The 26301-nt window shown below is 40.9% G+C and overlaps 1 protein-coding gene across 14 annotated transcripts in view; it reads left to right on the top strand.

Annotated features, from left to right (window-relative positions):
• BCAS3 (BCAS3 microtubule associated cell migration factor) overlaps positions 1-26301 on the top strand; it is a 372074-nt gene that overhangs the window by 240814 nt on the left and 104959 nt on the right. Inside the window, exon 24 of one of the 14 annotated variants that reach the window (XM_074890734.1) lies at positions 4473-6128. The exons of the other annotated variants lie outside the window; for them this stretch is intronic. Coding sequence (XP_074746835.1) covers positions 4473-4666 — 194 coding nt within the window. The 3' untranslated portion in view covers positions 4667-6128. Of the gene's footprint in view, positions 1-4472; positions 6129-26301 lie in introns of those variants that run through there. 14 annotated transcript variants of the gene reach the window in all.

The following is a 26301-nucleotide window of genomic DNA, read 5'->3' as shown; positions in this document are numbered from 1 at the left end:
TAGCAGCAGGAGAGGCACACTGTGAAACAAAATACTGGCCTACAGAAAGTCCCTTTCCGTGTTCTTTCTTCTGAAATATCAGTTCTCTCTGGTATTTCAGAGTAAAGAAATAAATTTAGCTGGATCACTGAACATTTTTTTTGTAAACTTGCAATACAAGAGGTAAAGAAATTTGTAGAAGATCATGTCTTCTATTAGGTGTACGGGTCACTAAGGACTGGGTATTAGTTTTAAATCTACTTCCAAATGAGAGACCTGTACTTAGTTTTCAGTCCTGATCAGTGTCCCACTGAGTATATGTTTTTGGACCTATCTGAATAACAAATATTTTCTTTGGATTTTACATCATTGAAGTAGATTATTGAAGTAAAATTTAAATGACCTACAAAGGTGTCAACATTGAACTCCTGCACGACAGAAACTGATACTGTCAAAATACATTCTTGATATGTTTGTACTTATGTGCTGTGGCTATATTACATATATTGCATTTTTAATCCTGTGAAATACAAGTGAATTATAATTCTAAATCTTCCTTTTAAATGCATTAGGTTATTAATGCTGTTAAAGGAAATACCCACAAATGGAATTATTTCTGGAGGTTTTGTTTGCTTGTTCTACTCACTCAGAATCACTCAAGCATTTGAAGTGAATTTCTGTACCAGGGTACCAAGTCAAAATGACAGACAGAACCTCCACCAAATGAAAACAACCTTTGTATATTGATGAAAAAGATTTTGAAAATATTTTATGTCTGGTAATTATAATTAGTAATTTAATATTTGTTATGTTTTAATGAAAGCTATAAGGAAATGGTTTTGAATATCATATCTCTTCAGTCCCCATACATATATGGGATGGGGGGGCGGAGGGGGAATAAAAAGAAAGAAAAGAAATGTTGAGTCCGTTACAGCCCCATAGATGCGCGGGCCGTGGCCATGTGAGGGCTGCTGGTTCCTGGCTGTCGGGAGCTGGGACCGCAGGGCAGTCGGACATCCCGCACAACACGTTCTCGCTCTGGAAAAAACTATTTCCTGGTTCAGTTTTCTGTAAAGTGGTAGTGTGAAAAATGGAATAATAAGTGACTGTGAGGCAGCACGTGTTCAGAAGAGTGGTTAAAAGGGAGAGAAAGTGGCAAACGGGTCTCGAGTTTGTGTGCCTGAGGATCAGGGACTGCGAGCCAGTGTTCAACACGTGGGCTGGAACGTTGTTGGTGACTTCAGGGGGCTCATGGTTAGGTCCATCGCTTTTAAGAGGAAGCTTTCACTCAAATTCTTTAGGGTATTTGATAAACTGCTGGATTTCTTGGTTTGTGCCTATCCTCTAAGAAGGAAATATCACTAAATTTTCATTTCGGATTGTCATTTTCGTTCTGGTTTTATTGCGGGTGTTGTGATTAAAACAGTGAAGACTTTAATAGATTCAGTGATGTAGCTTGTGATTTTATTCCCCCCCCCCCCCCCTCAGGATTTGTTGGGGTTTTTTTTCTCTCTGAACCTACTTTTAAAATGTTCTTGTGCAGTTTGGAGGTTGTGTGGCCTCATGCCAGGAAAAGCAGAGTGGACAAACCAGCACAAGGGCATGGTGTATCATGCCAGACATGCCTTGGCTGTATCTTGGTTTAAATCCATAGTTCTGGTGATGTTCTTTGTCCCAGAAGTGAAGAGAGCAACACAAGCAACGTGTTTGGCCTTATTTTTGGTCAGCAAAAGAAGCTGTTGATTAATGTCTTCTTACAAAGTAGATGTCCACACATCAAGAAACCAGGTACGAGTCCTGACCGTAGGTGTGTTTGAGGCAATTCTGGATGAATCCTGCCTGATGGGAGAGAGGTGCAGGAAAGAGAAAGGGGAAAATTATATACTTGCTTGTCCCTTGCTGTTGAAAACACAGCTGCCCTTGCAAGGTCTGGCTGCAGACTTTAGTCAGCTCACCAATGCTCTCAGCATGCTTGTGGTTCGAGTATATGATATAAGTAGCGTAGAGTGGTTTTGTTGCTATGGGAAAAGTGCTAAAAAAGGCTGTATCTCTTGTAGAGCTCAGATCCTTTGGGTATTTAATGTACAATTTCTGCTAAGGACACTCAGAATTATACCTCTGATTCTAAATTGCTTAAATGTTGAAACATATGGTCTTGTGTGCTGTTCACTAGGAAACAACTGTCTGTATCCAAGCTGCCAAATTCAAATAAACTCAGACTGGAGAAACAGGGAATCTGCAGCAGCTCAGCAGAACTTCTAAAAAGTGTTTTTACCAAAAGGCAAACCTGACGTATAGAAAAATGCTAATTAAACTAGTGCCATATATCAGTAACAGATAATTAAATGTTAATAGCTGAGAAGTTTTTCAATTAAAAATGAACTGTTTGTGTCCTCTTGATTTCTTCTGGGGGCCAGGTTCGTGTAGTTGTCATTTGTTGAGTTCTCTGCTACAGTAATCATTTTAATAAAATGCAATTATCTACATAATTAATTTCTTTGACTGCTCTGCTGTGTCCTTCTTTTGCAGAGGCCAGAATGTCAAAGATCAAGTAGACTGGGGAAAATAAAAAATTCACATTGTGAAAGGATATAAAAAATACTTGGAATTTCAATGCATTGGCTTCTATTTATCTCAAATGTCAAGGGCAGTGTAAAATGTATTTTTAAAATGTGTTTTTGTATGGTTTGAGCCCATTCTTGGCGTAGTTGCGAATCTAGAGGGGCCATTGTTCTTTGAGAGAGTTTGAGGGGGTTTCTTTGTACAAAGTGACAAAAAGAAGACTTGGAGTACTGGGCTGCCATTGTTCCTGTGCGGCGCTGTAAAATTTGATTTGAAATTAGGACCTCAGGGCAAGCTCTTCAATAGCCAGTTTTTATTTTCTGCCAGCATTTTAATCACTCTTGGGCTTAAAGTGGATGACCAACATAATGCCTCTATGTTTAATAGAACAGTTCATATCTTGAAGGCCAGTTAACTGAATTCAGGGATCTGTCATCTGCCCAACATTAGTCTTTTCTGTTTCCTGTCTATTTATGAAGATAGCTCTCCATTCCAGCCAGTTCTCAAAGAGCAGCAACTCTTTCTTTCTTTCTTTTTTTTTTTAACTCTGAATTTCTTCAATGTACTAACATCTCTTTTAGTGATCTCTTAAAGGAGCCGAGCAGCGATGCTGCAGTGCAGACGTGGTGCGGATGCGAGCGCTGGCTGGAGCATCAGATTGTATTAATGCAACTGGTGAATTTCACCAGATGGGGCGAGGAGGAAGGGACAGATGGAAGAATCAGATTTCACGGTGAAATGGGATGATGGGAAGGGAGAAGTGATATGTTGGCCTAAGCCTCACGCACCTCGTTGGGATTCACAGTGCGGAGATGTGTGAGTAGAGAAACGAGGAAAATTTGGGGAAGAAATGCTGGAGGTTTTAAAGAGCTGATGCCAGAGTCGGGTCGTGCTTAGGAGATTTGCAGAACAACGGTACAACTACAGAGTGGTTTAGTCCAATTGCAAGGCGGGTGGTTTAGTGTGTTTGGATTATTTGAACGTTCTGGATATGTTTATACTGTGTCCCAGGTAATTCAGGCCCTTGTTTGCTGGAGAGGTACCAGGCTCGTGGCCTGGCTGTCAGCTGCACAGCAGGCACGTGGTGGGGCTCTGAACGTTCGAGGACCTGTAGGAACCACCATTGTGGGCAGGTGTACACTGATGTGCTCAGCCAAGAGAGAGCAAAGAGATGTAGTTCAGGTTTAAAGGCATTTAGTAAATATGAGTTAGCAAATAGGAGGTTTTACTGGTTTAGAAAGGAGCTACTCTGGGAGTGTTATCATTTCTCCAACATCACCCAAGCTGAGGCCCTTGTACCCCATTGGCATCCAACCCCGTGCGTGTCCTTGTCTGAGCGCACTGTGGCAGCGGGTCCCGCGAGGGGAGAGCGGTCCTGCTGCTTCTGCCGTGATTGGGGCATCAAACGAGAGTTTACTGGGGTGTCAAGACGTTTATCAACAAAGGCGACTTTCCAAAAAGCAGCAGTATGGTGCAAATTACACTTTTTTTAAAAAAGACATAAGGATTGGAATGGATGTTCACTTAATAATTTGGTTCAAGTACACTGAGCTTCATGTCTGCCAGCCGGCATCCCTAGTCTCTGCTGAGACTGCTGTCATGAGTGCTAATTATGACGGTGGTGGTATGTATGATTAGGGAAGGGACTTAAACCACTAGGCTATTGCACATACACCACAACTAGTCATTAAATGGTAATGACTTCTGATTGAGTTTGAACTGGTCAAAGCTGACACCAGTAGCCTAAAGTAGAAGGGAAAATGTTTCATATCCCGTTACTAATTATGATCTGTAACACATTGCAATTAATTCTTAGCAAGCTTAAACTTGGTTTTAGTTTGCCAGAAATGAAACAACTTATGAACTTGAGAAATCACTTCAGTCATAATCATCTGATGCCTTTGTTTTCTTTATTTGTACGTAATCAACAGAATCTAGCTTGTGTTCAACACTTCTCCTTGTGCAGATGCAGAAGAAAAGTGGCTCCCCGGAGCTGGAGAACTGTAAGAGGTTAACATATTCAACATCAGCAAGCACAGCTTTTCATTCACGTTCAGATGGAGCTGTGTGGGTGGCTACACAATGTGGGAAACTCTTTTCATTGAAGAATCCGAATATTTTGTAAGGAAGTGAATAGTTGCAAATAATCTTTTCTGTAACACTGAAATAAAGAACAAATGAGCTATTCTCAGAAAATACTGAAGCATTATTGTCTTCAGTCATGTAACGGAGCTATACAGAAAAAAATATTCCAAACTTGACAGATTCATATCCTAATCTTTTGCTCCTTCATCAGGAGACTGTGTAGTTTGTGTAGCTGATACCAGTTAAAGCAGAATGAGTTGAAGGAATGCATTTGCTTCAGCATTGCATGCAAGTACGCATTTTGGGAAATGCAACTCAATTTGTTAAATTATAAATGTCAGATAGAACTACAATAGTCAACCTGTGGCCCGTGGACTGGATACATCCTTGAAAACATGCAGCAGCCCGTGCACGCCAGCCATTCGGCTTCTGTGGTGGAGCTGCTGCAAGCCACCCTCTTGTCCAAGACACCCTAGTTCTTCCCCATTGTGTGTCAGAAATGATGTTGTGGGTTTATGTCAAAACGTTGCACACCTGTTCTTTGAAGATAAGATTTTATTTTAGGAGGAAAAAACACGAAGAGGTTGCCATATTAGAATGGCTGAATGTAAGAAAAAAAAGAAACTTACTCTGTTTATTTTCATAGTCTCTAATTTTCTTACCTTCACCTGCTGGAGATGTGGTTGAGATCTTTGTGAAAAATAAAACAAACAAACAAAAAAATCAATGTAATGATGACAGGAATTCCTGTGCCATTTCCTCTCTTAAAAGTAATTTTACATACAAGTTTCAGGCCACAAGATACAGTATAGACAAAATAAGATCTTTCTATAGAGAGAGAAAGAGGGAAAAGCAAGTTCTTGCTCTGTGTAGAGCAGCAGGCAGGTTGGTTCTTTGCACAGAGCTGCCCATACACCTCGTAGCTGGTTTCTTGGCAGCGCGAGGTGCAGCTCTGTGAAACGTGGCTGCTCGGGATGGAGCCTCCTGCGCAGAGGAGCATCCCAGTCAAACCCCGGATTCCCTTTGGAAGAGTGACAGGAATGATATTTGTGAGAATGAGATTTTGCTTTCGTTATTTTACTGAGGTGAAGGAGGTTTTCCTGGACTTCTCTATTAAACACGTTACTGCCTGGGGGGTTTAAAGGACAAGGCCAGGCTTCAGGAGTCCCCCAGTCACGATCCACAGCCCTGGTTTCTTGTATTTCCATCCGCGATACTTTGCAGTGATGCTGTGGGGTGAAGTGGTACTTCCCCTGCAGTCTGCAAATGTAAAGCACTGCAGAAATTCCAGGCAGCTGCTACAGCTCTGTGTGCATCTGTAGTCCCATATAGATCAAACTTACAGTAAGTACAAAGGATCTGCAAGGCAAGCCTGAGTAGGTCAGCATTAGCCTTAACTAAACATGATTAACTTTATCCATCTCCTGGTGTATTTCTTTCCAATCCACTCCAGTGCTTGATTTAATTTTCCTTTTATGTAAACTCAAAGATTTAGCTTCATTAGAATGATTGCAGGGATTCACTGCATATGGCCTGTTGCTTTCTTGATCCCTCCAGGGTTTTCCAACCAAACACTTCAATCTGGTAAGGTGGGGGGGGAAATTCAAGAAGTCACTGAAAGCAGGACATGAAAGAGCTGTCACGAAAGTTGCTCAGAGGAAATCTAGTAGGAATCCTGCTTGGAAAAATGAGCAGCAGGTTAGCTCACGTAGGGGAGGAGAGAAGCCGGCGCTGGGACTCTGGCCGTGATGCTGGAGCATCTGGGGCTGCTCCCGGGTCACTCACATCAGCACACGTCTGCTGGGATCCAGACTAGGGGAGGCTTGTCCTGTCTCCCTGAGCATCATCTATTTTAGGTGATCAGTAGATACCCTTTTTTTTTTTTTTATTAACAATTAAAAATTAGTTGTAAAATTATTTTGGAGATATTTTGTAAAAGAAGGTGCGTGCACTTGCTAGTAATTACCTAGTTAGTGATTACCTGCTTTGCATGTCCACAAAAGCTTATCTTGTGCTGCGTGAGCCTTTATTTGGTTTTGCCTTTATTAACAGGTTCAAAAACCAGCTGCAATTGTTTTCAAGTTTTAGGAGGTTAATATCATATAGGCCATTTTAACCACCATTTTAAACTCATTTTCTTACCAAAAAAAGGACTTCTGGCTTTTTCCCCAATATTAGATCTATTGTATCAAAGTACTTTATTGAATATTTTATTGACCGTCTGCTTGCCCTGTGCTAACCTGCCTGACATCCAAAGTTGCTCTCTCTCTGGAGATGCGATGTCAGTTCTCATTAAGCAGCTGAGCGTGAATTTTCCCTTCGTATTTCCTGTGAATAAACACCATCCCAGCAGGCAGAGCCCGGGCCCCGGTGCATCACGGGCACGTCCCGCTCTGGAGCCAGGCGTAGGCTGGGGGTGGATTTAAGGTGGTCTAGGTAAGGGTGTGCCCTACAGCATAAGTATTTCCCTTTGGGGCTTGCATCAGCATTTTGTATAGTTTTGCTTTACACAAATGTAAAGGTATTGAAGAGGAAAATTTCTTCCCCTGGCAAGTTAATTATTTGACTTCTCAAAGCTTTTGCTTCAAGATTTCCTTCTAAGAGGAAAGCACATCATCTGCTTAGATTTGGTAATCTGTCCAAGAAGATGGCTTTCAGTTAGTGAGCAGTTGCAGTTACAAGTGAATTTTAATTGTCTCAGTTCATTTTCCAAAATTTGGTATGTTATTAATATTTCATTTTGCTTTCTGTACAACCTCCTTTTTAAAGTTAAAATTCTATGTTTTCTTTCTTTCTAGAAAAACAGAAAATCACGTTCCATCATCGTATGGTTTTAGGGCCATATAAACACTTGGCTTGCAGAGTCTGCTCTTGTTGGTCGTTGGTTTTGGGAGCTCTGCACTGAACCTGACTCCCTCTCAATAATGTGCCCATGGTTTTTGCTATGCTGTGTGACATTTACTAAATAATTTTACTATGAAGTAGGTATAAATCTTTCATAACTCAGTAGTTGACATGGTTGAAATGGTGGACAATTCCATTATGTGCACTCCTTTGTATGTGATGATTGTTTGGCAGACTAATTATGGTGTCTCTTAGCAAGCATCCAGGGGAAGGGAAAAGAGAATTTTATTCAAAGCCATAAAATACTTTGGGCTACTTTTCATGGTGTGTTATTTTAAAATACTGCATTTTTAAACAGACTCTCAAAATAACTAGAAAATGTGTTTTCCTTCAAGAAATAAGAATTCACACCAGAGCCTACCATAGGACAGTTTTTGAACAGTAACTTTACCTGAGCTCTGCTATTTTTAAAAAGCTCTCAAAAAGAAAACAAACCGAGAAGAAGAGATTACGGCTTTGTGTTTTTAAGCGTATTTTCGTTGCTGTTGAATTGAAGAGATGAACTGAGTTGGTTCAAATTATATTGCTGTGACTCCACTGTACGACAGATCTGTGTTCACAGCAATGCGTCTCTAACTCAAAATGCAATAAGAAAGGAAATTTTAATTTTGTTACTGTGGTTATGGAGATCTGCAGAGAAGTGGGTCTGCGGGGTGTAGTCCTTGGGACATGGAGTGGGTAGGCAGCTTCAGGTTTTCTTTTTTTCAAACTTGGTGTCAGATGTTGCAAGTTAATTTATTTTCCTATTAGTTTTTGCTAATGATACTAAAACCTTTTTTAAAAGCTTTCCTAATTAATGATCTTCTTGCTCACAAACAAAAACTATATTGTCTTTGAGAAGTGCCTGAGTATTTTAAAACAACGGGCTGTTGGTAAGTTTTATTGCCTCGTGAATTTAGGGTCAACACACCTATTATTTGCCAGAGTTAATTTGTGCTGGGTTATTGACTGTCTGGGTTGTTAGGGATATCTGACTCTTGTAAAAGTTGCACTCATCTCAAATAGTTGTAATTTTATTCTTTGTGCTCTAGTTGCATGCTGCCACAATATTTAGCTAATAAAAGAAGGGAAACAGTTGTACAAAGGCAGATATTTAACTTCAGGCTTGTGAGACCAGGGGATATAAGACTGTTGTTACTCTTTATATTCCTTCTTTCTAACACTGAATTGTTTTAACTTGCCTTTAGATAAGGAGGGGGGAAAGACAGCTTTTTAAAACCATAAGACACGTGAAAATGTACAAGATACTTCGGATCTGCAAAAGTGCCTAATTAGGCTTTTCAGAAGGCTCTGACTGAGTTCAGTGATTGTCTACCAAGGTGAAGTTAGGCCAGTTGCAACGAGCTCAGCGCACTGAAATAATGCGACTAACGCCAACTCCATGTAGAAAAATTGTAGAGCACAGTTTCACGTATGACTCTTTGTACGTCAGGGTGAAAACATACCCCTTGGACTCCCCAAACTGAAAGCGCAACAGATAGTAAAACCAGCAGTTGGCTTTAAAAGTTTCATAAGAAGCCATTCCTTCTGTGTTTACAATTCAGAAATAAATTGCAGTCCTGTAGAATCGTTACTTCTGTTTTTCCAAGTGTCCGTTTCCATCACAAATCTGAGCCATATGTCCTTGTGGGGTAAAATGCTGGCTGAACTAAAACATAGTCCTTTTCTATAAACCAGCATTAAGAGATGCAATGGCAAGCCAAAGTCTCTTGCTGTGTCATGCCATCCAAACTTCAGTCGATAAGCAGGTCCTCAGCAGAAAGTCCTGATGTGGGTGCTGGAAAATATCCAATTATTCTGCAGAGCGTACTGGGAAATGGTGTGTTTCTTGTCGGAAATTCAGAAGAGTGGTGAGCTCGATCATCTTGTCCCAATATTTTCCTGGTCAGATTTTTTTTATGTGCCCAAATAAGTTGTTGCCACTTTGGGTGAAAGTAACGCATTTCTAGAAATAACCTTTGTCTCGTTCTGGGCTGATAAAAAGAATTAAAAATTACTCATAAGCATGCTGGATCTTCTGCAAATCCAGGGTATACTTGACAGAAACTTGCTCTGAAAGACAGTACACTCACTTCATATGAAAAAGTAGACGGATATTCTGACCTCTAAACCCAGGACTGCTGAGCAGATGACAGTCTAATTCTTTGCTTCATTTCCACCGAGCTCTGTCTTTTGGCTCTCCGCAGTGGATATTTATTGCATAAAAAGGGGGAAGCATCTGATACTGGTTTAAGACGATGAGTCTAGGAGTTTCACTGACTGCCCTAGCAATTCTGAGGACTGTATCTAAGAAACTAAAGCATCTATGATTATCTTGCATTTAGCCGCGATGCACATGATCTCTGTCATGGTTGCTTTATAAATAACTACCCCAATCCTTCCCGAATTATTTTTACTAGGTTTTAGTGGGTGTATAGCTTTTAAAACTGGAAAACCAAAAGCTGGCTCTGCTCATTTTCTCATGAAATTGTAGCCAGAGCAGTAAATTCATAGCTAAGTGCTTACTCATTGGCTACTGTATTATAAATAACTCTTCACCTTGGCCCTGTTTCTCCAGCCATTATTCACTGTGAGTAGTACTTGCTCATGAGCACAGAGTAGCAGAGGAGTAAACGATTCTGCTATCATTACTCACAGTTTTAGTACCCTGGCACATCAGGACGTCTGCTTTCAAACAAGGCACTGCTCTCCTGGAGGACAAGTAGCAAATTTTCTCACCTGATAGGAATATATTTGCAAAAACTACCCCAAGGAATGGCTACCTGAGTCAGTACTTCAAAAATCAAAGCAAAGAGGGGAGAAACTACAGGTATACACATGGGATATTTGGAAGTGTATATGCCTAAAAGCGTTGTTATGGTTTACCCTTGGGCTTTTGTCAGAAGTGTGAAGCTGGGGAGCAGATTACAGGCACTGATGGGAGAGCCGTCACCTCCTTCCTCCTGCTTTCTCCTTGCCATTACGCTGCTTTGCTTTCAAAGTGTAAATTAACTTAAAGGTTCAAAGCTTTGGGGAAAGATTCCAGATTAAAGGTCATCTTTTCTGGGTGGTTTATTGGCCGTCCTGTGTTTGCCCACATCTCTAGTGTTTACCAGCTGAGGGAGTTTATGAAATTTTGATGTAGGAATTAGGTTGTTGCTCATCTTGTACCTTCTTGCTCATATTATTGACAGTACCACTGAACTGCTTGAGGCAGATAGCATCTCAGTGATCACTGTGCTATTTCAGCTCTCCACTGCTGACAACATCAGAAGTGTTTTAACAGGGTTTTAATGGGCAGCCTCTGTAGCTCCTTGGAGGCTTGCAAATAGCTGCCGTGAAAAACCTTTTCTGCCGCTCTGAGCTGACATGCCCTCCTTTTCTCATCCAGCTGCTGCTTGTTTATATGGCTGCAGCACTGTTGACAAGTACTTCTTAGTTGGGCCGGGCACTGTGGAGACGGAGCAAGTTGAGTTCCTGCCTCTTTCGGGCGAGCTGTGAAGAATAACAACATGGTTGCGAAACCACGGGGAAGAGATGGTAACCCAAACTGTGTTCAGAAATCCCCTCTCCTCCTCTGTCAGCCCTTTCAAAGACTAACCATACAAGTTGCACTGATGTACAATACAGAGCTTGTCTCTCTGTTTTGTTGCTCACAACGTGTTTCCAGTGATACCCCAGAGCAAGAGTTAATGATTTTGAAGAAAACAACCTTTATTTTTTAGCAGAAAACAAAGGATAAACAAAGGAAAAGGGATAAAATAAATCACTATTTCTCAAGACAAAGCATTAATTTGATAGCAGTGGTTTCTAGCTGACTGGTTGCCTTGCTCTGCTTGTTACCAGAAAGGAGGCTCTGAGCACAGCTTTCTTCGGACTATATAAAAGCTTTCTCCTCCCCGTTTTGCTTAATATAACTATAATGTGCCCTTTATCACACTTCAACTTGAGTAATCCCAGTTTAGAAATAGTGCATAATACCCATGGGAAAAAGCACTAGAAACGTACATTATAAAAAACATACAGACGGAGCTCAAAAGATCCACTGACATGTAAATTTAATTAAAAAATTATAGGTTTTCAATGAGGGCTTGTGTCTTCAATTTACCAGTTTCCATGAGTTCTTCAGAAAAAGTGTTTCTTTTTGCAATCTTGGTGGAAAACACGCTGAGGGATATTACAGTCCCCCAGAAAAGTATCTATTCTGTGTCACAGAAAAAAAAAGAAAAAAAGTACCCAAAATATGTACACTTGAAATAAGTAAGAAAAATATCCACTTTCCTGTTTTGTTTTATTTCTATCCTCTTTCACGAAAGTTAAACTTCCCAGTAACCAGCACTGCATGAAAAAGCATGTCCTAGCTGTGTGAATAAGCCTTCTTTTCACTGCATGTGCAGATTTAAGGTATTTCAGTTCTTGCCATAAAAGGCACGTGCGATTGGATAAAGCGGCAAGTGGGCAAGCAGAAGAGGAGCCGGTGGCCAGAGGAAGAGGCAGACTATAAATAGGGCTCATTATATAAAGTATCGCTGTTCAAAGAGGATTCTGGCTTAAATAAGAGAATCCCAAAGTTTTATTGAAAATCTTATGAATTGCTCCATCTACTGCATGTTTAAAGGAAGAAATCCCCAGCAAGGAAACCCCCCCCCCTTCCTCGGCGGGATTTCCTGGGGCTGCGCGCGTGCCCTGCGGAGCGGCGGGGATCGGCGGGGGCAGCCGCTTACTGCGGGGAAACGCACAAACCTGCTAAATCTGGACATTCTCTGCAGCGTCCTCGGTCTCAAATCCGAAGTGAAAAGTAAAACTTGAATCTCTTGGCTACTAAAACTTAAAAGGAAAATCTTAAGATGTTTGGAACTTGCCAGGATTCTTAATTCTATTCTTCGATCTACTCTGCTTTCAACAAACCCGATCACAAGCTGAACTACTTAAATATCAGTGTATTGTAAAAGCTACTTCTGCTTAATACCCATTATTTCAGTTTCTAATACAGTAAAGGCAGTGGTATTTGTGGTGTTTTATTAAGTCCAAAGCAGGTGTCCGAAGGGGAGAGAGAAAAACCCCTTATTCACGGAATTTCAGCCCCTCGGTACATGGAGGAGCCGTTCGGAGCTGAGCTCTGACTTTCACACTTTTCTCTGCCTTCAAGCTTGTGGGTTCTGCTGTGAGTTGCAGCACTGAAAACCACTGTGGTTTTTGTTTCTTTAACTTAATTAATAAAAATAATTCATCAGTAGCTGATGCCTTTCAGAGTGGTTTTTCCCTGAGTCAGCTTACTGGGGAAGAGGTTCATTATAAGTTATAATTAGCAAAAAAAAAAAAAAAAAAGGCAGAATAAAGCTTCTGATGTGGTGGACTTCCCTTAACATAATGTCTCAGCCTAGTTTATTTGAAGAAACTTGTAGCCAAAATGCTGTAATCTAGTTTATATACTTTTTTTTTTCCCATTTTATACATCGGACAGAGTTTAAAGCGTTTTATGAGCAAGACCAGAACTTGCTTGGGGATTATCTGTTTTAAATTCCAGAAGTTATTATCAAAGCAGTCACTTCTAAGATGTCCTAGCCTCGTATTTGGAATTACAGAATTAGCAGTATTTGTTTGACAGCACACTTTAAGTGGGAGAGCTTTATAATCGGCTGTATGCTCGCGTGAAGTTTTCTACACTGCGTACATGATGTATCTATGCGGCTTATACCGCCCCGGGTTAGATACATCCATACGTACCTACATACGTACCTGCTTGTTAAGGACCCGAGACAGCCGTCTGCTGGAGGCTTCGTGTACCTGGTGTGTCACCAGCTTCAGAGCCGTTAAGAGGAGCTGAGCGTGCTTGTGCCCCTGCGCTTCTCCTTCCCTTCTCCTTCCCTTCCCACCTCTCGTCCCGCGAGAGCGAGTGCCTTGTCTCGCAGCCGTGGCGCGCTCCGGGGCGATGGTGATGTTCTCTGGTGCTCCTTTCTGTCGGGTTTGATCTCGATTAAGGGAAGAAAAGGGAGCAAGTGCTGATTTATTATTACGTGTATTGTTTGTCACCTTTGTTGGTTCAGTCGATGCTTTGAAGTTAGTCTGCATTAGTGTTGTGCCTTAGGCAAAATTGTTTACTGCTTCACTGTTCGTGCTATTTCACTTGCTTTTATGTTCGCTTCTTCTCTGCCAATTTGGATATAATTGTATGAAACTTTGCTTTTGATTTTTTCCTGTAACTTTTTCTTACAGGAGCCATCCTTTACCGTGCACAAAGACACTCATGTGAATAACAGGCATTGGACTAGCCTTGTTATTACCAAGTTTCCCATTAACAAAACTGTAGTATTTTAGTCTTGTTTCTTAACATGCTGTAAACAGGGTCAAAACCAATTAGAAATCAGAGCCACATTCATCGAGAAGGGTGAATCTGATGTAGTTATGCATCTTCATCTGGGTGCATTATGTGATTTCAGTAAGTGTGTAACGATCTGCCTATCCCAGCAGGTTTGAACTGTAGCAGGATCCATACGGAGAGGTTTCAGGGATGACTGCATCACTACAGCTTTCTGTTTCTTTAACGTGATGGAACAGAAAACAGTGTACGATGGCACAGGTTATGTCATTACTTGAATTTTTTCTGTCTCCTTTGTTTCTATTTAGCTCGTGAGGAGGGAGGATACCTTGGGTTCCCCCGAGCACTCATACTCAGCTTTGCCTTTTTCTCCAAGATCAAAAGGTGATGGGGGAGGCAGGACAGAGGGCAGCCGGGATGGCTGGTGCTGCCATCCAGGGCCCAGCAGAAGATTCTAGCTGCCAGTCGTTGGTTCATGTTGCTCTGCCCAGATGGGCAGGATACAGATGTAAAACAAATATATTTTTATTCTGCATGACTGGGGACAGGCAAGGTACTGCATAGCCAATAAAGGGCACTTCCTTACTTCAGGGTTGAAGAGCTTCCCTAAAACTAGAACCTGTGTGTAATTCTAAAGGCGAATTCACCAAAAATAATTTCTAAAATTTCCTTATGTAGCATGTGCTTTTTCAGCACGTGAAGCGAATGTAAGCTGCAAGGTCTTAATAAAAATAAATACGGAAAAGAAAATCTCTCTCATGCTTCTCTGCAAGGGCCCGTGTGTTAGTTGTGAGATTCACAGGCTGTCCTGGAGCATCTCCCGCATCTGCCGTGTGGGGCGTGGGGCTCTCCGGGGCACAGCACCCATCACCCATGGTGCAGGGGGCCCAGGTGAAGGCCCCGCTGTCACAGAAGAAAGCTGAGATGCTGGCTCATGCTTTGTAATATCCGTTTGTATTTATGGCCTGATTCTGAAGGGTATTAAGTATATAAAATATGTATGTTTCAATGATGTATTTGAATCTTAAAGTCACTCCACTGTTAATGTGCTTTTAGGAGTTTTCTTGATGATGTGCTTAGGTAGGAATAAATTGGGCTTGTAGAAATGTGTAGGGAAGTTGAAATTTAGGATGCCAGGTGGACTCGAGCTTCTTCAGCCAGGTCTTGCAGCAGGAGGAGGCAGGGCTGGAGCGTGGCTGCATGCTGCCCCTGCCCCTCCGTGGCTGTGGCATCTTCCTTACCAGTTATTTTGCCTCTGACCTAGCGCTAGCCCTGGGGCAGTCTGGTATAGAATATAGATGTTAGTAGATACTTGATTAACAGCTTTGATTTCTGGCTTTGGCAGAGGAGAGGGTGTGCCTGCTCGTGGGGAAGCCTCTGCCGTTGCTGTGTATTCTTCAGTGAGTAGAGCTAAGGCGACTCATTTTGCAAATATTTACAGTCACATGCTGCAGAGGTTTTTAGGCAAATTTTGTTTAACCATCAGATAAAAACTATCAAAGCTCAGTTTTGTTCCTATAAATCTCAGAATATTCGTCATAGGTTAACGGGGATGAAAGCAGTCATGTGTAGCAAAGCCACACTGCTGGGCTCTTGTGTTCAGGAATTTCGAGGGAAATGAGTATCGTCTCTTTTTCATTTACTTTCATTACTGTGTCTTCCTTTATTTTCATGCGCTGAGGTCTGGCGGTCTCGGAACTAGCCAGATCATTTCTAAAATGTAATATTTACCCAATGCCACTTATTACAAGTCTGCGTCCTCAGTGACAGAATTGATTCAGTTGGTGCTGCTGCACTTTTAATGTTACCTTTTATGTTCATGTTTGTTCCAACAGAGTGGCCACTAGCACAGACGACTTGAACTTGTATCACCCGCAAACTGACAACGCTGGAGCCACCAGTTTGTCATTATCCCTACTAGTGTATCTGATTTAATTTTGCGACAGTGGATTAATTCTTAAAATTGCAGTGCTTTTTGCTCGTTAATGGTCAGTAAATGATTCTGGGGGGGTGGGGGAATGGAATTCATCAGTTTTGTAGTCGTTTTAATTCTTCTAGCTTTAAGTTGTTCTATAAATATGTCTTTATGGATGTAGTTTTACTAGCTTAAAAACATCTAATTGAAAACAGTTGCTTAAATCTCCTTGGATCAGGAAGGCAGTAATAAGCAAAGAGAGTATCTTATCCCTACAATCCAGAAACGCTTAGTGACTGCTATACTCGGTGCATGTGTAATCAGCTTCTTGTTTCATCTAAAAACCTTAGCTCTTTTGGTGTGATTTAGTACTTCACCAGCAGCATGTTTTGTCTTAAGATTATCAACTAGTGAAACAAAATATAAACCAAAATTGACATAACATACAAAAATGTTTTTAAAAATATTTAATTCCTTTATGTCATCTTGTTGTGTGTATAATGTGTTCTAGAATATCACTGGGCTTCCGAGAAAAAAAAGCATTAGATTTGCCTTCTTGTAAATTAACGTTTTGTTGCACATTATGTAATGTTATTCTTCTGACTTAACATTTGCATCAGGCAGGACTGATCTCTGCTATTTTGTAAGGTACCCAGCAGATGAACCCGTAGCTCTTGGATGAAATCAGCCTGTGCATTTACCTAGTGACGCTGCTTGTGATTCCAAAACCGATGAGCTCCAAGGGATAAAAACTTGGATGTGCATACCTTTGCTTTCTGAAGTAAATTCTGTGGGTTTGGGTTTGGTGAGGGGGTTGTTGCTGTGATTTGGGTTTGGTTCCTTGCCTACTCTTCATTTAATGTCAGAAATTTAGGTCATTTCTAGCTTATGAGATGTAATGACTGTAGATCCCATGCATGATACGGAGATACTTCAGCTATTTGAAACACTCTAGCTTATGCTGGTAATACATTTAAACAAAAATTATTGATGACCACTCTAGTTGCTAGCCTTTTTTTTTTTTTTTTTTTTAAGGCTTATACCTGCATCCCCCTGGCTTGAAACATGGTACCATTTTTCCAAAATGATCCTTGGGAAGTGCTCTACCCAACCTCAGAAGTCTATAAATGATGCATGGCTCATTTCCAAGCTGGGAAGCAAGGAAATGAAAGCCAGTCTGGGCTGGTGGAGAGGGAATGCAAACCCACAAATCTTTCTTCATGCAAATGGGAAGTGAAACAGGTTAACTTACACAATCTTTAGTGATCACTTCTTTGGACACCTGTGTTCATTCGTATGGCTAGGACTGTTCACATGGGGTCAGTTACCACATCTCATTAAGAGCCATAATTAATGGAAGTGGTAATTTCATAAATTGCAAGTACTCATATAACTCTGCCCTAGATTGCCTGCATCTTATTCATTATTGCTTGAACAGGCAAACTGTGACATGGACTTCCATGGGAAAACTGCATCGCTCAGAAAGTTTTGTCATTTTCCCTTTTTATTCATTTCATTTCTAGATGTCAAATAATTTCATATGACTTTATCTGAAGTATGAAAAAGTTGTGGTAGCATCATGTGTCAGAGCATGAGCAGTTTGGACAGGCTGCCTTCCCACAATAGGAAGGAGCACACACTTGTGCAGCTACAGCATCTTATTCTTTGTTCAGGACTTAAAATGCAGTGAGAGTTCAACCGCTGAAACTCTTTTTTGGAATCTTTTTGATAAGCAAGTAGCACTTCACACAAGCCCATTGTTAAAAATCACTTGCTGTTTGGTGGCTTAAGAAATGCATAAGTGTATTCTGTCCATCTAAAAGCCATCTGTTACAAAAAATAATCAGACGTCCTTTTTTCTTGTACATTTGTGTCATTCTGTGAATCAGAAGCATTTTGTGTACTAAGGGCAATGTGCTTTGCTTTTGGAATTCCTGAGTTTCACTAAAACCCCAAGGCATAGTTGGTTCAGGAGACCTGAGGTGACCTGTAAATGGGAGCTGCTGAGTCCCTTTGCTGCTTAGCAAGATCATTTTAAAGAGAAATTAAAATACAGTGTCCAGATACAATATGATAACATTTTAATCCGAAGAAAAAAGCAGTAACTATTTTTATGCTAGTTGACCTCTTGAAAAGCTCATTATTTCTCATAGCTTTTCTCCGAGAGGAAGATGGGCAGTTTCCTCTCTGAGACAGAAAAAAAAAAAATTAGGTGGCTTTCCTGAACCCAAAGAAACTCCTTATGCAAGCAGGACAAGAGCTGAAGAGTTTCTATACAGGCATTGGCAGGCACACAGCTTGGAATGCTGAGCTCTCTCTGCAGGCAGGAAAGGTGTAGGAGAAAGTAATATCTTTTTTGCAGATTGTTTTGCTTATGATAATGTGCTGTCTCGTTTGTGAACCAGCTTTTCCATTCTTCCTGGACTTCAAATAAAGTCTTAGTTTTTCTCCTAAATCCCAGTGATTGACTGTCTATAAACATGCTGACAGTCTCAAAAATAATGATGAGAAATCTACTCACTGTGTGTGTTATGTCCAACGGGAAGAAGTTGTGTTTAAGCAGCTGGGCTGCTGTCTTACCGGGGTTCTCTTCTTTGGTCTTCCCCAGCCTCCCTGTGGGATCTCTTCTTTCAGTTTAAGGCAGCTTAAAATGAAGTAAGAATCTTTATGGGCATTGTCATGAAGTTGGATTAATTTTTAAAATCTAAACTATTTCAATCTCTCCTATAAAGGACGTGTGAATCTCTTTCGTCCTTGTTTTTCTCTGGATCCAGTAAGATGATAACCCTCCCCTGCCCTGCATTGCAAAGTCGTGTCTGTTCGGAGCAGCACATCCCCGGGGCCGCGTAACACCCAACACAGCCAGAGCTGCTGCAGTAAAAATTATCAGAAGTGCGAGGGGTTATTTTACCGCACCGCTTTTGATGATGGTTTTAATTTTGGAATTGGAGAGGGGATGGAAGAGTATTACCCTTTGCATAAGTCAAGGTTCAAACCTAGAGTTGTGGGTCAAGATGATGATGCCTCTAAAAGAAAGAAAAAAAAAAAAAAGACTTTAAATTCTTTAGGGGAAGGTGTGTTTCTCATGTGCTAGTAAAATACCCAGCACCAGGTTTTAGGTTAGCAGCCAGACCAGCCAACATCCATAATCTGCCTTGTATAGAGGGGAGGGGAGCAGCTCCCCGAGGGCTCAAGAAGCTCCAGAAGTCATCAGCACCCACGCAGAGACACGGATGGGTCCTCCGCGCTGGAGTGGATCCTACGAGATCTCCGTGAGCCCCTGCTGCTGACTGGAGCCTTCTGCAGTGAGGTGACACATCCGTCACCGGGGCCACCCACGCTGGGCCCAGCGGCTTCCATGCTCCCCAGTTGTTGAAGCAAGTGTCGCTCTTCACGGGCGAAGGCACAACCATATCTCACTAGGAGAAAAATTTTCACAGAAAGAGTGGTCAGAGAGTGGAATAGGCTGCCCAGGGAGGGGGTGGAGTCACCATCCCTGGGTGTGTTTAAGGGTCGTTTGGATGAGCTGTTGGGAGATGTGGTGTAGGGGAGAACTTTGTAGAGTTGGGCTGATGGTTGGACTCGATGATCCCGAGGGGCTTTTCCAACCTGAATGGTGCTTTGATTCGGTGTGGTTCCTAGGCGCTGGAAGCGTGGGACCGTGGGGTTCGAGGAAAGGAACACCCACGCTCCTCACCACACTCAAATAGTTCAGCTGGGCGCTCTGCAGCCTGTCTGCTACCAGGGTTTGTTAGGAGCCAGAGGGGATGGCAGGGCTCTTCTCTGTCTTAGCACACGCAGATGGCTGTAGAAATCATGGGACTGTGTGAAGTTTTTATATTTTAAACACTACAATTAACTGTTCGGGTGTTCTGAATCCGAGTGACAGATACTTCACACTTTTGTTGGGCAGGGCTGTGACTTTGTAAAAGGCAGTTTGGAGCTGTTTTCCCTGGGCTGCTGGCTGCTGCCCCTGCTGCGTGGCAGCCGCGTCCTGCGGAATAAAGGAGGAGGCTGAAAGGGACGGCAAAATAGCTCTTCAGATGACACTGTGTTCTCGCTGCTGCTTCTTTCGTCACCTCTTTGTACTTCCCATGGAAGAAAAATTGCAACATTTTCTTGCTGGTGGGGTGTTGAGCGGAGGGCTGCTGCTAGCTTGGGTTGATTGTGTGAAGTGCAAAATTAAGTTCTGGTATCAGTTGGGAATTTTGTGGAATTTGCTGCCATTTGACAGTGTTTCCAGATGGAAAGGAGCAATTGTCTGTTTCTGTCCAGTGCAATTGTCATTTACTTTAAATGGGTTTGAGGTTGGGGGGGTGGGTCTGGTGTTTTGTTTTCAGTAGCGTGAAGACAGATGTTATTTCCACTGGACTTTCTGGAAGCTTTTTCTCATCCTGTAGTTCTGTTATAGGTGCGTGTCTTCTGAACAAAGACAAATTCCAGTGGAAGTGTTATAAAGTTAGTTGCACTTTCAGTTATTCTAATGATTCCTTATTTTTCTAGCACAGTAGGTTAGAAACGTGTTAAAGCTAGTGGTAAAGTAATTTATGAAGGGCAGATGGAGTTCAAAAGGTTCAAATATACAAGTTCAGTTCCAGCATCATTTGGATCTTCACACCTCAGTGTCCCAATAGAGAAACTGGATACTGAGTTTTTACAGTTTCTTCTGTAAAAATTGAGCCCTCCAGAACTTTTAGTAACTAATGGATTTTGCAGAAATGATTTGACTGCCCTGGATGTCCGTTAGCTATGTTGCTTTTATGTCTTTGCTGGAAACCTAAATGGCTTTTACTTGCACTTTTTTTCACTAGTTATATGTTTGCAAGGATGTCTTTTGTATTACAGTAGCCAGTAGGAAAAAAGTGATGTACTCAAAAATTGTAGGAGCTTTTAATCATAGTATATCCTAACTAGAATTTAAACTGTGTGTTGTCAAGAAAGTTTCCATCTGTAGCATACCAATCCCAAGCTGACTACATGCAGTTTTAATCTTCTGACTCTTGAATTCATTCTTTTTTGTGTGGCTTTGGTGGTGTTAAAATTTAATCCTCAGCAGTTACATTGTATTAAGTCTATATTTCTCTCCTTTCCTTGCATGTCCTACTTTATTACTGGCAACGGATTTTGAAATACCCTGAAAACTCTGTGTTTTCTAATATGGGGATGATTGATAAAATACCTTCCTATCAAATGGGTAGTCTAAGGAAGTTTCCTCTCCTATTTGTTGAGCTGCTAGATGCCTTGCAAAATTAATTCCCTGTAATATACTATTCCTATTAGAGGTGCACGTCTTTGGGCAACTCTCAGAAATATCTTCCTGATTTAAGAGAATTTTTCATCCAGTTTTGTTCATCGTGTGTCATTCATACTGGTTTTATCTATGTTACATCACAAATGAGAATGAATTCTGTACACTAATATTAAGAGCAATGTATGCCATTTTCTATATTGCAAAATGGTATAGAATAAGAAAAAATAGATAAATCTATAGATTTTCAGGTACATGTGACAATTCTGGAAATTTTACACATGGAAAAACTGGCTGGCACAACAGCAGAGGAATGATAAAACCACTTCCACTTTGGAAGAGAGGACATAGGATGGGTGTGTTTCCCCATGTTGAACAAGCACTTAGGAGGAAGGTAGTGTTGGCGCTGGTATGGTTCACCACACAAGGGTTTTATTTTGTGGTGGAAAATCTAATCTTTCCGAGACCATTTCTCTTGGGTGTAAGTCTGAAGTCTGCTTTATATTGGGAGATTGGCATGAAATCCACAGCACTTAAGAGGATAAAGGCCTCTGTCTCCAAAATGTACATTTTTTTTGGAACTATAAAGGTAGTGGAACAAGAAATGGTTTTAGGTATATAATGTCAAGATCCAACCCTGTAATCCTTCCTCAAGTAAAACTATGTTACAGATCAATTTTATCAATTTATATCTTTTTTCCATGTGTTTTAGAAGATTCACTTAAAAAAAGGAATCCTTTCACATTTAACTAGTGATTAAAGAATTAAAAAATGATTAATTATAAGGACCTATTCCAATTAGCCAGAATGACATCTTCTGGTTCCTCTGTAGGCACCATTTGATTTCTAGGAGAAATATGGGAGACTTTTTTTAAAAAAAAGAAAACAAAGAAATAAACATTTCTCCTACTGCCTTTCTCATTTACATGGTCACTTTAAAGGACCCCCCAGCCTATTCATACATTAGGAATTTGGGTAGCTCTTCAGCGTCAAGATATACAAAAAAATTTTTGAGAACTGTTGTGCTTGTTAAATAGCATGCAACATTTGAAGCCCTTCTCTCTTTCCTTGAAATATTAGAGAAAGATGGATAATAAATATAAGCAAAGCACAGGAACAAAACAGGGCAGGGTTAGGAGGGGAAGAGTTGGGTGAGAGAAAAAGAAGTGATGCAGGGAGCTGCAGGGCAGGGGAGGATGGCTCTCTGCAAATAGATGTGTTTAGTTTTCAGTTTACAGGCAGAAGAAACAAAATCAAGACGAGGAGGAGTTGAAAGGAATGAAAAGACAAGAGACTTATTCAGTAAGTAAATTAGAAAATATATCAGGTAAATAGATGAAAACAAGAGCAGATCCCTGACTAATGCAAGTTGTTCTGGCACCACTGACTTCAAATCAGTTTACACTAGTTCAGGATCTGGACAGACTGGCTGAGTTGAGACGAGACTAATTTTTAATCTGGACTTCCTTGCTGTGTATACTTAAATTTGACATTTTTTAACATCATAAATTAATATGCAACAAAAATAGAATTGGCATAGGTACTCACAAGAAGAGAAGAGCGATAAAAAAAGATGGACTGTCTGGTGCTCAGTGATCTCTGATGTCAGAGGATCACAGCTTTTAGTTTATCAGTTATAATGAACATTTATATGGCTACTTTTATCTTGAATAGACTAGATATTCAGGCTGATGAATATTGACATGATTGAAGTAAGATTACATAGATTTTAATCAGTTGAGGTTCTGGCTCAACATACGCAGTCGTAATTTGCTTTGTTCCACCTTAATGTATAAGATTTCTTGCAACAATATTAATGATTTAGGAGAACCATACCTATTTGGAGAATATTTGAATACTTTGATATCAATCTATCCATCCATCCATCCAGACCTCCCAGCGCAGACAGCCTCACTCGCTGCTTTCCAAGAAGATCCATGGCCTCTGACATTTTAGAAGTCAGTTTTACTCCACAGAAAAAAAAACATACGAGTGTTTCCTCTGATGGCATTAAACTATGGGGAAAGCAGCTTTGTGCCTGGCCCTCATGGTTTACTGAGCTAAGGTCCCTTACCGACATATATAAAGAATTAAGAATTTTCTGTTTCCTAAATGACTCATTTTGACGGTCAGTTTGTTGACCAAACATTGATACACTTCCATTCGGATGTAAAATGTAGAGCCAATGATGTGCAGCATATTGCTGTGGGATGCATTTTTTTGTCTGTGTAGCAGCGTAATGCTTTGGCCATCCTTCCTCCATTTCTGTTAAGGCACCTCCTGAAGTCAGACTTAAGCTGCTTTTAAAATGAGCCAGCATCACTTGGATGTGGGTGAGGTGCAGCAATTTGGGAATTGCTCCCAGCTGGTGGAGAAATGATTTCCAGGCAAGCTGGGTGGCTCTTTAACTGCTCTTCCCAGTAGAAATAAGCTAAAATATATAGAAATTGTTGCTTTGACAAATAAGCTAATGAGCCACTCAAGTTGCTTTATGTATTGAATGTAGTTGCTTGACAGTTATTATTATTTTCTAATTATATTAAGTTATAAATTATTAAGAAGTGTTTAATTTCAGTCCAAACAGATCCAACAAAAGGGATTTGTACAGTTATGAATTGCAGCAAAATACAAAATTGTTGAGCCTTTAGTATATGCAAACTTGGAGACCCTGGTTATTTCTCCCTCTTTCAACAGCCAGTCATGAAACTTTCTTGACCTTTTCACCTTTAAACTTTATTTGAACTTGGAAAGAAGACTTGTGAATTGTGAAGGGGGGAAAAAAAAAAAAAGGAAAAGAAAAGGGTGGGGGCTGGGGGGGAGAAGGTCTGATTATATGTTACCGTAACAGTAATACTAGCAAAATAATCCTCCTCTTGTGCATGAGTGTCTGCTACTGCAAGCTTCGGGGTAATAAGCTCACATGACATGCCTAGAGGCTAATGCTGGCCTATGCTTTTTTTTTTGTACATATTTAAACAAAGGCTGATTATCCAAACAAGAATTTGGACTGCATCAACTGGACCAGTTAAATTATAGTTAGTAAAACTTGGCGCCTTCAGAGCTTGGAATGTTACAATTACAGCTGGATCCTCATTTGTTAGGCAGCCTTACAAAATAATAAAAGTGGAGATTTTTATCTTTATAGGACATAGCTTAACTCTTTGAATACAGAGAACTAAGTGCCAAATATTACAGTTACTGCTTAGACGTACTATTCCGGGCCAATAAACACGATTAAACAGTTGTATCCATGTGCTGTAGGACGTAGGGCAAAGGGAGCTGCTTTGCCAGCACTGGGATGGATGCTGTGGCACTTGTAGTGGACATTCATTATCCTCCAGGATTTCTTTGAGATAAGGAACAAGAACACAACAAGCAATTTGTTGTTTGATCTCCCTTATCTTGCTGCTGTCTTCTTGACAGTATTGCTGTGTTTTTATTTGAATTTCCCTTCGTTTTGTATTTCCTGTTGCTATGAAAAAAGCTCGTGTCTGTGCAGGATCTAGATGGTCCCTGGAGTTGGTCTGATTTTCACTTCTCAGATGAGCTCAAACTGTCTTCAACACTGGCTTCAATCAAATCATTTAGCAAACTTTTCGCTAAACCCCCCTGAGGCCTGCAAGATTGTTTCTCCTTTGGCATCCTCGTGGGGCTGGTCTGGGGTGGGTAGGTGGCAGGGGATGTGCAGACAGAAATTACGTTTCATTTTCACAAACTGCTGTTGGCCATTCCAGGGTTGTTTTCCCTTCTCTCATCCTACAGAGGGGGATTGGCTTTGATTTGTCACTTGCAAAGCCAAACTTTGGCTTTCTGGTTGTGTAATATATAGCTCTGGTTGCCAGTCAGAAAATGAAAGTTCTTTTCCTAAAATTAACCAGGGAGTCTTTATCATTAACCCAGAACAAATCAATGCCTTTGCATTAATTCACGTGGAGCAGGGCCAATTTACAGCTCTCTCTGATGTGCCCGGTGGGTTTTTTGTGCATAAGTTTATCTCAGTTTCTTTTTTAAGAAAGTGGTTATTGTTTGCATTTTCTGAAAACCTTATTGAGTAATAATGATTGAAACTTAAGCAATCAAGACTCTGCAGAATGTTTGCAAGAGCCCACCAGCTAGATAGTTTACCAGACTATACCAGCAGTTTTATCTTTTGTCTTCTTCGCATAGTATTAAAGCATGTAAAAGTTCATTTTCTTTATTGTGACAGTTTTACCATGTTTCAGTGTACTTCTGTCTCAGTAATGACAAATAATATGGATAATACGTAATTGCTGCAGTCAAGATACTGTGGGAGTTATGGGAGCAAGGAGTGGGTATTTTTGAATGGAAGGACATTAGTTTTCTTGCACTGAAAACTGAGAAGTTAAAGATTTTTAATCAAGATAAACTTGCAGATTCATAAGGTGCAACTTAGTCTGGGAGAAATGATACCAACTGGAAATAAGAAAGACCTAAGGAAAAATTGTGAGTTAATGTTTACTCTTTTATTACTATTCTAATCGAATGACTTTACAACATGACCTTTTAAATTGTAGCTATTTTGAAAAGGAGTATTTGTGTGCCGCAGGCCCATGGAAAGCGCTGGTGGGGGCAGCGCCTCTCGGCTCCTGCGCTCTCATCGCCCTGAGCTCTGGGCTGGGCCGGCTCCGTGCTCAACGCAGAGCCCAACACAAGGGCTTTATAGTCAAACACTCAAAGTTTTCCATGGTTGTGGCTCAAGGGGGAACGTCTCTCTCCGTACCCAGGCAGCACCCACTTTCCATAACACTCTTGACTTCTTGTTGGGGACCACTGAGCCTACAGGAATTAACGCTGCAGAAGGAGGAACCAAAACCTGGATTCTGAGGGCAAATGCTTGGACTTTGTCTCCTTCGGAGGTTACCTGTCGTGTGTATGGGAGGCAGTCGAGAGTTTCTTCTCCCAGTTGTGGGAAGGAGTCTGGTTCTTGCTCTGTGTTCCCCCAGTCATCTGCTTTTTGCCTAGTTCTTAGCCACGCCGTTGAGAGGAAGTAGGGATGCCCCAGTTAGTCTTTTGCATGACAGTATTTAATTTTAAGCAACAGTATTTGGCTTCTGGCCAGAAGAAATCCTTTATTTATTACATCTACTGTCCTTGCTTTTTTTCTGTATTGAATAGACTCACCTTATGCTATAGTGAGATGACTGAAATAGTGCTTTGCTGATTTAAGGGACCCAGGTTTACAACCTAGATAGAAATGCCTGTAGTACCTGGAATACCCATCAAGAAAATATCATTGGTAGTAAAACAGAAAAGAAAGTTAGCTGACCCACTAGGTACTGCAGATGAGAT

The sequence above is a fragment of the Strix uralensis genome, chromosome 20 (genome assembly GCF_047716275.1).
Source record: "Strix uralensis isolate ZFMK-TIS-50842 chromosome 20, bStrUra1, whole genome shotgun sequence".
In the NCBI taxonomy this organism is placed as follows: Eukaryota; Metazoa; Chordata; class Aves; order Strigiformes; family Strigidae; genus Strix; species Strix uralensis.
This window is presented reverse-complemented; position numbering and strand designations above follow the sequence as displayed.